Source organism: Aspergillus tanneri, assembly GCF_003426965.1.
Source record: "Aspergillus tanneri strain NIH1004 chromosome Unknown AapTan_4_pilon_pilon_pilon, whole genome shotgun sequence".
Lineage (NCBI taxonomy): Eukaryota > Fungi > Ascomycota > Eurotiomycetes > Eurotiales > Aspergillaceae > Aspergillus > Aspergillus tanneri.
The window spans coordinates 4,336,412-4,349,546 of NW_022984631.1; the positions used below are offsets into that span (position 1 = coordinate 4,336,412).

General features: G+C 46.6%; 4 protein-coding genes across 4 annotated transcripts; all 4 read right to left on the reverse strand.

The window, feature by feature from the left end:
• Positions 1 to 1,426: 1,426 nt before the first annotated feature.
• Positions 1,427 to 4,066, reverse strand: ATNIH1004_006597 (uncharacterized protein; the record flags this gene model as incomplete). Its single annotated transcript, XM_033571224.1, has 6 exons — positions 1,427 to 1,573; positions 1,695 to 2,804; positions 2,852 to 3,241; positions 3,297 to 3,346; positions 3,404 to 3,589; positions 3,652 to 4,066. The coding sequence occupies 6 exons, from the start codon at positions 4,064 to 4,066 to the stop codon at positions 1,427 to 1,429; spliced, it is 2,298 nt and encodes a 765-aa protein (XP_033427256.1).
• A 1,491-nt stretch (positions 4,067 to 5,557) lies between these two features.
• On the reverse strand, positions 5,558 to 6,710 carry ATNIH1004_006598 (uncharacterized protein; the record flags this gene model as incomplete). Its single annotated transcript, XM_033571225.1, has 4 exons — positions 5,558 to 5,572; positions 5,644 to 5,789; positions 5,917 to 6,022; positions 6,078 to 6,710. 4 exons carry the CDS (start codon positions 6,708 to 6,710, stop codon positions 5,558 to 5,560), a joined length of 900 nt encoding a protein of 299 aa, XP_033427257.1.
• A 1,655-nt stretch (positions 6,711 to 8,365) lies between these two features.
• ATNIH1004_006599 (ferric reductase family protein) lies at positions 8,366 to 9,994 on the reverse strand (the record flags this gene model as incomplete). Its single annotated transcript, XM_033571226.1, has 5 exons — positions 8,366 to 8,407; positions 8,457 to 8,602; positions 8,713 to 9,055; positions 9,494 to 9,777; positions 9,823 to 9,994. 5 exons carry the CDS (start codon positions 9,992 to 9,994, stop codon positions 8,366 to 8,368), a joined length of 987 nt encoding a protein of 328 aa, XP_033427258.1.
• A 2,317-nt stretch (positions 9,995 to 12,311) lies between these two features.
• Positions 12,312 to 12,681, reverse strand: ATNIH1004_006600 (uncharacterized protein; the record flags this gene model as incomplete). The annotated part of the gene is made up of 2 exons (XM_033571227.1): positions 12,312 to 12,507; positions 12,551 to 12,681. 2 exons carry the CDS (start codon positions 12,679 to 12,681, stop codon positions 12,312 to 12,314), a joined length of 327 nt encoding a protein of 108 aa, XP_033427259.1.
• Between the last annotated feature and the right edge of the window lie 454 nt (positions 12,682 to 13,135).

Below are 13,135 nucleotides of genomic sequence, written 5' to 3' on the forward strand. Positions count from 1 at the left end.
TGGAAAAAGCGGGAGCAATGCGGCATGAACGGTGAAGAGTCTGTTCTTCTCGCTTACATGGAAGAAACAGAACTCCGATTGCAAAATTCTAGGCACTTGTAAGTCTAAAGTGTAGCTTTTTCAAGATATATGGAGCGTACTATGATAAGGACGGGGCATTTTTCCGCTGGCGATAAGGAGCCACCCAAAAGCTTTCTTTTTTAGGAGGGGTGAGTGGGAAGTCTAGTAAGTACACAGTACTAACAGGAGGACTAGACTTCTGGATTAGTAGATGGAAATTAGCGCAGAAAGTCCAGGCTATTTATACCCCAGTGTTGGTATCCCAAGTAGGATTGTTGGATCAGAGCGCGACACAATAGTGCAATGGCAAGCAGTAGAAAGAAGCAACGAGCCATAATGACCTTCGGGTCCTGATTGGAGAACCACATTTAACGTAATTCTTCCCCCCATTTTTCCCACCAGAAACTTTCCTGAAAACAGATGCGATACTGCGAGCCCGTTTAGGTCTGGCAAGCCCACTCTTCATTGCAGGAAAATTGGCCGGCCCTAGGACACATACCCGTCCGAAGTATCGTCTGTCAAAAGAAGGATTCCGCTAATTTATATATCTGTGTGGTTGCATCGTCCAAATATTGTTGACTTGGGGGCTCTTTGAGGGGAAAAATATATTCTTAACAGCATAGCTTCTGCATATTGTATAAATGGTTGATGAACATATTATGTATATCACAGATAAAGCTAGTTTGCACTCCAGAGGCAGCACGGCAAATGACGCAGGGTGGAGAATGACGCACGTTTCAAATCCAAATGACTATGTGTAAATATAAACTTTTCTGACTTTCCTGTTAGAGCTACTTGTAACTTAATTAGACAATCTCGGAAGAGAAAATATGTTGTCATAGGCTAAGAGATTCTCCGGAAAGCGTCATTGATTTTGGAGCGGTTGACGGAGTCTCGTAACAAGGCAGTAGCGAACTGTATTTCATATTACTGACTGATTTTATTTTACACCTGGTCTTAGCAAAGATTGGACAAACAGGCCTGCATGGATAGTACGACCCTGGAAATGTCTGCGGCCTGCGGCGAGGGTGCATTATCGAAAGGACCCGTGCTGCGTTTCGAATTTTTATTCATGGATTTGGCAATACACGCGCGTAGAAATGGGCTGCTTTGATCAGGGTATACAGGAGTGTAAACGGCTAGGCCCTGGAAGAGCCAACAAATATTTTACGCTCGGAACAATAAGATTATTGGTAGTGTAGGCCAAATATTGACGGTTAGAATTTTTCTAACAACGGAATTATACAACAAGAGCCAAGCTTCCTTTACTGGACCCGCTTAGCTGGGCTTGGAATGCCTAGTTAAGCATGCTGTTGTAAAACATACAAATCGTACTTGATAATGGTAGATGAAATTGAGATTAGCGCTACATCATGAGATTCAAGATCTTAACAGCAAATGAGCGGAGCCATTTTATGTGCCCTTCGCACAGAATACGGCTATTCACTGTGCTGCGTCGAACGATTGCGCATTTTTTCAGGCCTTGAGCCTTCTTCTTCTGCATGCCTTTTCCCTGTTTTTGGGTCAAAAGAACACATATAATCCCAGAAGTGTACCATTGGTGGCTCTGTATGCTCGAGATCCGTCGAAACAAGGACTACTTGGCCTGGTCCTATATCCTCCACAGCTTGTACTGGGCTAACTGCTATGAGTGCACCGTCCTCAATGGCGACAAAGTGGTGGTCGTTAGCGATAGAGAATACGAAGGACTCCAGATGTGAACGTAGTTCGATGTCCTGAACATCAAACTTGCAGTATTCCCGTGACTTAAAAAAGTAAAACACCGCTAGGTTTCCATTGTGAGACTGGCTCCACATGCTTAAGATCTCTTTTGCCCCCCTATGATGAGACATGCAGACTCTTAGATTCAGTGGAGCGACTCCATTTTCATCTTCGAAACCCGGGGCCATCGGGGGCCGTAGGATCAAGGCCTGGCCCATGTCTACATCTGGCGGCATGCTCTGATTCTCTACAGATAGTTGCCCTTGATCTTTATCTAGTTGTGTTGGCGTCCCTGGTGGATGGGACTCCAGGTCGATTGAAGATGTAGGTGATGCGTTGTTTGCCTCTTCCACCTGTGTGTAATCATTCTCTGAGGAGAGATTCGGTTCAGACAAAGATGGGGAAGTACTCCACCAAGGGGAGACAAACTCGGATGGAAATAATCTGGCCCCAAAGAAACTGAAGAATATATCGCGCATAATAGCGAACGTAGACGGATAGGTCCCCACGGCTTGATCTGGGCTGTATACCTGGGGGACGTACAAGAATTCACAGTTTTCCCGGTGCTCCCTTCGGGAAGGCAGCCCACATCGTTGTCCATTCTTTGATGCCTCGCTATACCTATCCACGGTGAATGGAGGGATAATGGTCTCGTAGTCGCTTCTAACACGCGGAAGATTTAGTATGTCAACCACCCGCCTCGTACCGTTTTCTTCCCATCCCTGAGGATAATTGTAGAGCTCCCTCGGGCGGTTCGCTACAAGAAACTCCCTTGTGATAATTTTCATTGTATTCTGCAAGCGGATAGATTGAATTTCATCGGAGTCAAATCCCAGCCCACAGGCCAAAAAGGCTAGACGACGCCTTGCCTCTATTTTAGCCGGCTGCGGTATTTGTAAATCAATTTTCTCGTCGGGGGCCCTGGCCGCTTTGTGTCGGCCAGGCTCTCTATATATCGTATTGCAAACAACCATAGTTGCACGTAAGCTGAAGATGCTCGCAGCTCCTGATACGTAGCTGGACTACCACTATAACCCACTGTCACTTGCTCAGTAGCATTTTCTGCGACTTGAACAGGCCAAGTGTTCCCCCCCCCGCTAAATCTGCTTAGCAGAGCGTATCTCAAGTCCTTGAATCCTCCCGGGACAAGACACTGAAGACTATTGGCGCAGGACTCCAAAAGGAGTGTATCTTGGGCTAGTGAATATAGAGACAATATTCTGCCTGGGATGGCAACGAGTTTCCGCAGCAAGCCATCCCGCTGCTCGGGCTCTTTTAACGAGGGAAACAAACGGCCTTTAGCTATCAGGTGAGTGATGAATTTGCCATCTGCGCTTGATTGCTGTGGCATTAGGTTTTGCACATATCGGACCGACGTGGAATCGACATGGTGGCTTAAACCTTCCGGAAACAGGGACGACCAGATCCGATAAATGCGGTCCAAATAGTGGATGATTTCCTAAACATGCGATAATTGAATTATTGTCTGATCTGTAACCTAGCGGGACACTTACGTTTGGGCATTTCACACGGTCCAACCGTCGTAACGCTGTGAAGCTGATATCTGCCCAGAGACCAGAAAAAGGCAGCAGCCGGTCCAAGCACCTGATTATCATCGGACATCTACGCGATAGACGTTCCAGATCTTCACTTCTGCGTTTAGACAATCTCGATTTCCAAACCCCTATGGCTCCGTCGTTATGAGCAAGTTGGTAATGTCGGAGATTACGGAAGATATCCCCAAATTCATACTCCTTCGCATTAGGAGCCTCACTTATTAATCTTTGCTTCACATGCTCTGGGAGATCTTGCTATGTGTCAGCAAGGAGTATATTGTATGCTGTACATTATTTCCTATGAAAAACCTACCTCCGTATAGAGTGACAGACCACCACCTATCTCCTGGAAGTAAAAATTTCTTTGCTGCCGCTATACGGTGTTTACCGTATAGACAGGAAAGTCGATAGCCTTCTGGCAGGAAGAGCCACGGTAGATTAGATGCGTCCCTTAGTTGCTCCTCGGTGACATCACTCAAAGTCACAGCTTGCTGTAGGGTCTCATTGTCAATGATAGCCACGATGTGATGGGCGGGTTCCAGCCGCAAACATTGTTCGAGCTCGAATACCCTTACTAGTCTGTTGACATTTTTCTGATCATAAACCCTTGAGCCGTACAATGGGGTTTCAAACTCTAGGTGCTCAAGTCCAACCTTTGCATGACCCCTGAAATGCTCATAGCGCTCTCTCATATATTGTCCTTGTGGGCTATCGCCATGGATACTCATTCTGAAACAATTTCTTCGTCTTTTTAAGGAACCCAGTAGCTAGGCTGCAACAGAGGGCTTTTCATATAGTGGAAGAAAAGAAAAAGAAATCATTAACTTCTAGAGAGCTCTGAAATGCTTGTTATGCTCCAGTTTACTGCGGACCGTTTTTGGCGACCAATTAAATCTCTATGAATATTTCGACCACCCACGGCCCTCTGTAACCGGCCGCCCTCTGTCAGCGGCGGCCCTCGCTCACCCACGGCGCTCTATGACCTGCAGCCCTCTGAGACCTGCAGCCCTCTGTGACCGGCCGCCCTCTGTGACCGGCTGCCCTCTGTGACCGGCCGCCTTCTGTGACCCACGGCCCTCTGTGACCGGCCGCCCTCTGTCAGCTGCAGCCCTCGTTCGCCCACGGCCCTCTGTGCCCTGCAGCCCTCTGTGACCCGCAGCCCTCGTTCACCCACGGCCCTCTGTGCCCTGCAGCCCTCTGTGACCAGCCGCCCTCTGTGACCCGCAGCCCTCGTTCACCCACGGCCCTCTATGACCTGCAGCCCTCTGTGACCGGCCGCCCTCTGTGACCCGCGGCCCTCGTACGCCCACAGCCCTCTGTGACCCGCAGCCCTCTGTGACCCGCGGCCCTCGTATGCCCACGGCCCTCTGTGACCCGCAGCCCTCTGTGACCGGCCGCCCTCTGTGACCCGCGGCCCTCGTATGCCCACGGCCCTCTGTGACCGGCCGCCTTCTAGTAATAACTTTACAATACTGTACATAGATGACCATAGGGGTCTTGCTCCTGCTATGGCCGTAATTTGGGGGTCCTTTGACTGTGTTGTTTGAACCTTCACGGTCTCTTAACCTATGTGATCAGGGACACTAAGTCTAGAGTGTCTGGTGCTATACCATAGAGCCTACGCATCCAATCTTACTACATTTAGTGTTGCACCCAGTCTTTTGCAGAGGCCCTAATCCCTCGTTCCCCTTTGGACAAACACAGTGTGATGACCCTGTACATCTAAGTAAAATAAATGAATTATATCTAAGGTGGCGATCGAACGAAACATGAAACGTAGAGAAGAAAGAAAGAAAGAAAGAATTCTATCATACAGGAGGTGTGGGAAATGTTGTGGGATCAACAGTGAATACAGCAAACTTGGTGCCTCAGGCAGGATTCGACCTGGGCCCCGACACACAGTCTTTCTCCCGCCCTCGACTTGGTATACCAGCTGATCTCCAAAGTAAAATGGCAGACCTTTATCTTAGCGGTAATTATCGTGGCTGATTGCCTTACTTAACCCTTAATGGCCGATAGCACTGGCAGTCCCCTTATAGCCGTCCTTTGTGTTTTCCCCTCACTCATCAGTTTCCTATAGAAGCTATGTTTATCTTCTGTGTCTTGTAATATGCCTTAAGTTTATTAAAACCTAGTAATCAATCATAACTAAACGTTAACTTGCAAATCCTTTATACGAGTTCTCGTTGCGCAATCTAATGCTCGATATATGAAAATCCTCATGCGGCCAACTCCTGGGAACTTGAGAAGAAAGTCGTGCTAATTTTGTTAGCAGTGCTTGGTAAGAGCACTTAGGCATGCTTACTTTCAGGAGTGCCTCTGCACTTAATGTTGCAGACTGTTGGATAAATTCATTACACAGATCACTGACGTCCTGGGGTCTTGCCAGCTGCAAGGTTCCGGGATTGCGGCCGCTCGTTCCAGGCTCCTTCAGATCAACCAACAAAGCCCCTACAGCCCTAACATCGTTAGATTTCTTTCCTTCCCCCCCACCCAAAATACAATTGCCAATGTTTGCTAGTACATCTGAAGTTAAAACTTATCCCCAAGCTGTAATCAATCTGTTCGCGTTACATACCTAGCTTTATGCGGCATGTGTTGTAGGAGAGAAGAATGTTCTTGGAATCCACATGTTCGTGGGCAAGGCCGAGTTCATTGTGAATGTAATTAAGCCCCCCCAGTACCTGTATGCAGTTAGTTTCTTCAGGTTCTTTTTATTCCTGTTTGTGACTTGCTTACCTCTTTGCCAACAATTGACATCTCTACTTCATTAAGCTCTCCCCGACAAGCCGCCTGGACATTGTGTAAGGAGATTTCAAGTGACTCATATACCAAATAAAGCGAGGAGTCTGTTGAAAACACATCCAGAAGCTGGACAATATTGTCATGCTTGACGCTATGCAGCTGGCTACGCTGCTTTTTGTTGGCTTGTTGCTTTGCCTTCTTTATCGCCACGATTTTATGATCAATTGAATTGTCATGTGCAATGATGGAAAGGCCAGCTTGATCAGACTCCCAGAATGGTTGGTATTTGGGCCAAGTATGCCCATCCACACGAGCGCTGTCACAACTACCCACCTTCACCGGAAAACGACCTCTGTTGGCAGGTATCGATTCTGCCGAGTGAGACTTGTTCACATTAAGGTGGGGGTACTTGCTGTGAAGTTCTGCCGCTTGGAAGGAGCCGTGGCCGGTATTAAGCGGGTGGCGCTGGTCACTGTTGCTTTGGATATTGTCAGCCCGATCATGCAGATGACTCAGACTGCTAGTGTCCTCATTCTCATCAATGCGTTTGAGAGACTGCAAGGCGTGTAAATCCTTCCTGGATGTAGGCAGGGTAGTGGATCGTTTTGTGTTATTAGCCGTTGACATAATTTGAATTTGTAGTCTGCAGGTCAGCAATGTTAATGACGTATTGGCTCGGACCAAGTTTATGTACAAGAGGTAGTAAGGCTTCCAGGGCGCAAGGCTAGGCTGCGGCTTCAGCTGTGGCCATATATACCCTTTATCCATTCATCGGGAGGATTACGTTCTTCCTGCCGGTTAAAACCGGACCTGGTAGTATGTCGTTCCAAAGGTGAATGCTGAACAAACAAGGTGCGCACCACTTCAAAATCTACTCCACTAGCTCCCATTTTCTCGGCGATGTACTTGGTCTTGGACTCTTGGTGCGGCCCCATCATGGTACGGCATGCTTGTCGCTTACAAAATAATTCGCAGCATTCCAAGTGCTAAGTATATTTCGTAGGACAACTCTTAGTTGAATTTTAGAGTCTTATCTAACGATCCTTAAGGCGTAGACCAAGAGTTCTTCTTTTTGGTCCCTGGCCTGTACTATGGCTTCAATAATAGCCCTCGAAGTGCGTAGAAATCATACGAATCAACGACCTACTGAGAAATTCATAACTGTATTTAGTCATACCAGTACAAAATCGTAGACTCCTTCCATTTTTGGAGAACAGTCTCCTACCCTAGGTGCCGTCACCATTTGGGGTCGCAGAAGCCAATGTCCAAGTATCCATTATCCACAAAGGACCCACCAATTTTTAGGGGCCTCTTCGTGGGCTGTCTATTTTTCCCCCAGGATACAATTACCTCACGAAAATGTCGGAATCGCTAGATAGAAAGTGCAAATAATTTTTTTTAAAAATAGATGTTTTCAACTAAAGTACAACAGGACTTTGGCTGGCGGAATAGCCCATATTGAAGTGGGAAAAGAACTCATTCCTGTCGACATACACATAGAGCTGTTGTGTGAATGCTCAATATATTTCAATAAGCACTTCAAAGATCGTTACATCGAAAAATACAGGAACTGTCCACCCCCAGTCTATTGAACCTGACGTATTCACTGGGTTTGTCAACTGGCTCTATTGAAGAAAGATCGTAGTAACAAGCCCCAAGGTAAAATGGATAGTTCTAATTCACCTCTGGGTTTTGGGTAACAACCTTCAAGTGTCTGAACTGCAGAACCTCGTGGTTCGGCGTTGTGTGGAAGATTCAATGAGGGCGGGGATTTGATACCTGAAACTGTTCAGACCAGTTTATTTCAACAATTCACCGGGGCTCCTATCTTCTCCAGTATGCCCCGATGAGAAGAGAACAATGTATCCGTTTTTGAGACCGTATAGGTTGCTTGACGTTTGGGGCATTACCACCTCCACGGTACAATTATTTACCTTAATAGGCTTGTCCCTATTGCCAGCTTCCTGCGGCTAGTTAGATGACTAGTAGTAGTTGAGGTTAAATGGGCTTGAGATGGGATGAACGGTGTTGTTGAGCAACTTGTATGGGATCTCTATTGAAATGCTATAAATATAATAATGGAATATTCTTCAGAACGTTGCCAAATTCGCCATTATTGCTGTTCCGCGCATATTCCTGTGGCAAAAGACGCAGGAGGATATGCTATACAAGACTTCCACCTGATAGTCCGATTACGGGGTAAGATATGACCACCACCTACTTTTCCCGGTCCACGGTTGGAATTCCTGCTCGAAGAGATCTATACATTTCCGCATTCGCTCTTACCAGAGTACATCTGATCTCGACAGGGCGACAAGCAGATACTGCAATGTGGTTAGCGTTGGATCTTTGACTGGTAGCTGCAAAATTTACCTGCCACGAGCATCCTGCCTTTCTCTTTTCTATCTCAGATGACAGTTGCAGTTCCCAGTTCGGCCTTCCGCTATGGACTTTGATCAAGTCATGATACCCAAAGCGTTGCGGGTCTCCCTTTGATGCTGGCTCCAATGTGTCGTAGACTGTACGTTAGTAACTAAACAAAATAGCAAGGGCCCCCTTATATAACATACTCAGATCCCTCATCCTGCTTGACAGCATTTGTAACCAGTCGTGAGCACTCTCCAGTCACCTTCCTCATCTAGCTGCCAAATGAGGGAGATCCTCTGAGTCCGGATGCGCGCCTTGCGATATTCTCCTAGCAGCTCCTTGATGTAGGGCAGCTGTGTAGCAATCCCGATTCCTGTCGCTACCATAAATACATGACCGTAGTCTCCCATCTGCCCACCAAAGCCGCATGGGCCGATTGATGCGGGACCAAACGGACCATCGATCCAAACCGTGTATTCTCGTTCTTGCCCAAGGCGATCGAGTAGCTTTCGGGTGAAGCCGGAGCGTGACCGTAGAAGGAGGGAGACAGAAGTCGCCTTGCCGATGTCGTTGTCCTCCCACCAGCTAATAGTAAAAGGGTGAGACTGCGCCAAATAGAATAGGCCGATTATGGGGCGCCAAATCCAACGCGCTCCCCGCTCGCACAGCCCAGGGCCGAGGAAGAGTCAGAGTTAAACGAGCAATACTTTCCCCATAGGCTTTCAATGAAAGTGTTGTGCATCTCCTCCCAACAACAATGTTACGGAAGAGTACACGGATGAATTGCGCACCAATTGACAGAACAAAAATGACAGCAGATCCAAGAAGATAGGCCCAAGCGCTGCTATTCTGTATGTGACGAGTGTGTTGCCAAATCGCGTAGAGCACAACAAGGGCACAACCTTGGTGCATCCTCAGAAAGACTTCATATATTCTTTTTCTTCACCAACGGCAAGACTATGAGGGAAAGGAATATACTCGCAGCATGTTGTTACAGTTAGTCAGTCGTGCTGAGATAGATACTAGGAATAGGGATATCATACCAAGACACCATAGACTTGCATGGTATTAGATGTTGAAATTGATCTTGTTTGTGCAATAATCAAAACATGTATGGTGGCCTCAATAACTGCGACAAGGCCAACAGTTCGATGGAAGGCTCCGTATGTCTGAAGAGGCACGCCAAGAAGACGAGCGCCGAACTCATAGCCCCCAGAGATGAACATGGGAATGAGGTTAATCAAAGATAGGCGAGCGGCACGTGACCCTGCTTCTGAAAGTGACTGGACGCCGATAAAGTTGCAGACGCCGTTTCCCACTAAATAGGCTATCGCGAGGATTAGATGAAGAGGTGATGGTATCCGGAACATACTTCTGAATGGTACTGGGTACATGAACGTGGCCAGGCGATGTGATCCAGAAAACCTAGTGTGCATGAGGCTAAAGATGTTGTAGAGTACGAGAATACTGATTACACCACCAACTACGGCTGTGTAAATCTTCTCGACAGATTTAGTGGCTATGTTGAATTGATTGATGGCCATCTTGTGACTTGGTATAATATAAACAGGATGACTGTACGACGGGGACGGTCACAAGGATTATATACAAGCCAGGCTCATGCTGTTATCCACCTGCTGCTTTACCTTCACCGGGGCATGCAATATGACTAAGGCGCGACCCCTAAGAGGTTCGCAAAATAGTAGAGCCTAGAATTCCGCGAGCCCATCACTGTCGGGCCGGTGGATATCGTGAAGCATCGGCTGAATGGGGGCTCTGCAGTTCCCGCCCCCATTAGCGAGCGCAGCTGCTGTATGTGTGCCTCTCACCGGTCTAGATCGGGGTCGCCCTAAAATAGCTAACTAGCGGACCTTAGCTTTCAATAAAATGGATCTGGGTCTGTTTCTATTGTCTAAGCAATGCTGAATAGCTGGCTACAAAATAGGGGATTCCCCTTCTATCCAGTGTACTGTACCTAGATCTACAGCGTGCAAGGCAACAATTAGTGCTCCATCTACTATTTTTAACATTATTTCATCAAGCCGTAATGCTTAAGCTTCTGTCCTATATCGCGTGAAAGTCGGGGTTGGTACTTGTGGAGGTGAAGATTGTTAAATATCGACGCAACGGCACAATGTGGAGATACCAATCTAAATTTCCATATTCGTCAAAGGTAAACTACTCCATATAACGTAATATATGGAGGCATGGTGCTAAATATATAGGACGATCTCTATGATTTTAAGGAATATGTACCGTATATCTGCCTGTTATATATATATTTAGTGGGAGGCTGCTTATTAATAAAATATTTAACAAGTAATTATTTCCTCCGTGCAATATAACTATTGTTAAGTGGTTATTAAGTAAACCTATATAGAGATTAAGCTACCTTGTCTGTTCTATTATGATCCTAGTCCGGATGTAGAGAGGAAGTCGGATCTAGCTCATCATGCATTGTGTCAGGTAGCATTCAAGGACAGCGTCCTTGAACTGTTCTCGCTTTATATATTCAGGTTGTATAGCGCCGTCACACTTTGGGCCTACTTTCCATGCCACAAGTCCAATGCTTATCCTTACATTGCAGGCACTGCTCCATTAATTACAGTTGGACCAACACTTCCCAGGGTCTGCTTTACATCAATAATAATACCACCTTTCTAATTCCACACCTTGACTTACAGTACGTGTAGCCAATACTCCGTCAAACAACTCCGTATATTCGTACTGGCCACATTTTTTTTCTTGTTGATGGTTAGCTTATTCAAAATCCCTGACTCCCGAATAGTGGATAATCCCTCCACAATCGTCCCTACAGTACCCGAGCACAAACTAATACCCCAATCATAGATTGTCTCTGTTGGTAACCACGTCTCTTGAAGATGGAGAGACTGGAGTGTTCCTGCGTGTGCACAGAAAAATTCCTCGAGGTCTTTAACCGAAAGCCAACAGTTTTGTAGCTCCAGGTGGCGGAGAGAAGGCAAATTGATTTTTCTCATAAAATTCAAAAGGCTAGAACTATCAATGAGTTGGAGATATTCAACTTCATTTAGTGCTTCCGCCGCCTTCGCAAATAGGTCAGGGTTTGTGGCAGACATCTTAGAGTAGAATCCGGATATTTTGAAATTCCGGATAAGGATTCCGTTGCGCTTAGCTGCTACCATAGTGTCGATAATGGTTTCGAAGTGTGCAGGAAACGAATCTCTCCAGTCGACAAATAAACGCCCCGCAAGCCAGCGAAACGGCTTTATAGTATTATTAACAAAGGGAATCTCGATACTCTGCAAGTGTAGAAAGCGAGGAATGCATTCACAGAATGTTTTAGTATCGATACCCCCAAGTATAAGCTGTTGCTCACGGGATAGACCAGCAAAATAGCGGTATATCATGCTATATGAGACTTTTCCGCCACGGAAGTTCCAGCAAAGCTCTCTCTGGTCTCGGTTGTATTCAGATGGCGTGTACACACAGGAGCAAAAATAATCCCATTCTTTAATGTCTGCCTATCTATCAGTATCTCTAAAATTTGTGGGTATTTGGCGACTGACAAGGGTCTATGAGCTCCGGCACCTCGTAGCGGATCACTTTCACATACTGGGCAACGCAGGATTTGGATGCTTGACGTAAGCATTCAAATCCAGCCAATGAGAAGGAAATCTTGAGTGTGCGGAATAGGTAAGGAGCACAATGAGCTCGAATTCTCCGATTAGCTTGCGAGATGTTCACTAAGCTCCCGCCCGCCTGGCTGTACTCTATAATCATCCATAACAGCTCCGTGGGCAATTTTTCGATGGACATTGTTGGCGACGTCTAACTATGTAGAACGCAATGTGAAATCCAAAGCTTAAGATGACGATGTAATTAGATGGAAGTTGAGGACAATTCGGGAACAATTAATTCGGTCCTATAAAGCAAATATTGGGCGTGTTTTATTCTATTCGAATCCGAGAACGTAGAGAGATGGGGACTGCGGCACGGTTTCTGGCCATCTGCGACCCCAAACGGTGCCGCAGATGCCCAGCCTTTGCCGTCCTGCACCTGCATCTCTCTTGGAGAGCTACGGTTAGCGTCGCGCTCGCAGCGAATCCTCGTACGCATACCATGATGGCTCCTCCTTGCGGACCGAAACTGGAACGCGGCGATCAATGTCTAGATTTTCTTGGTTCTGGGTGGTCAACAAGGCTCCGATAGCTCCATAAGGCTTAAGCCCTAATTTTGGTGCCCCTCGCATTTTGTTTTGGCTTGTGTTCTGAAGGCTCAGACTCCCAATGCATGTTGTAAATGGTGCGAATTTATGTAGTCGTAGACCGGGCGCTTAAGCAGTATTTAGTCGTACTATACTCCCTGTTAACTCGTATCGAAAGACAACTTTATGAATCCATCACAACTGCTCAAGCTTCAAGATCTTTGACAATGGCTGCGAGTCAACCCGTCTTGCCGGAACCATCATTATTAGAGATATTCCGGTTCCAGTGTCCTAATGCCTACTTATTGAGTCCAACCAATGTTACACCCATCGTTGGTAGTAATACTATTCAGCAACCTAAAGACCTTATCGATGACCGCGCATCTGGTTTCCTTCGAGTTTTTCTTCCGACATGGGAAAAATACGGACTATTTTCCCATATGGCCGGGAATTGCGGAGCTGAGAGTAGTTCCCCAAATGGCCATCACGCCCTATTTCC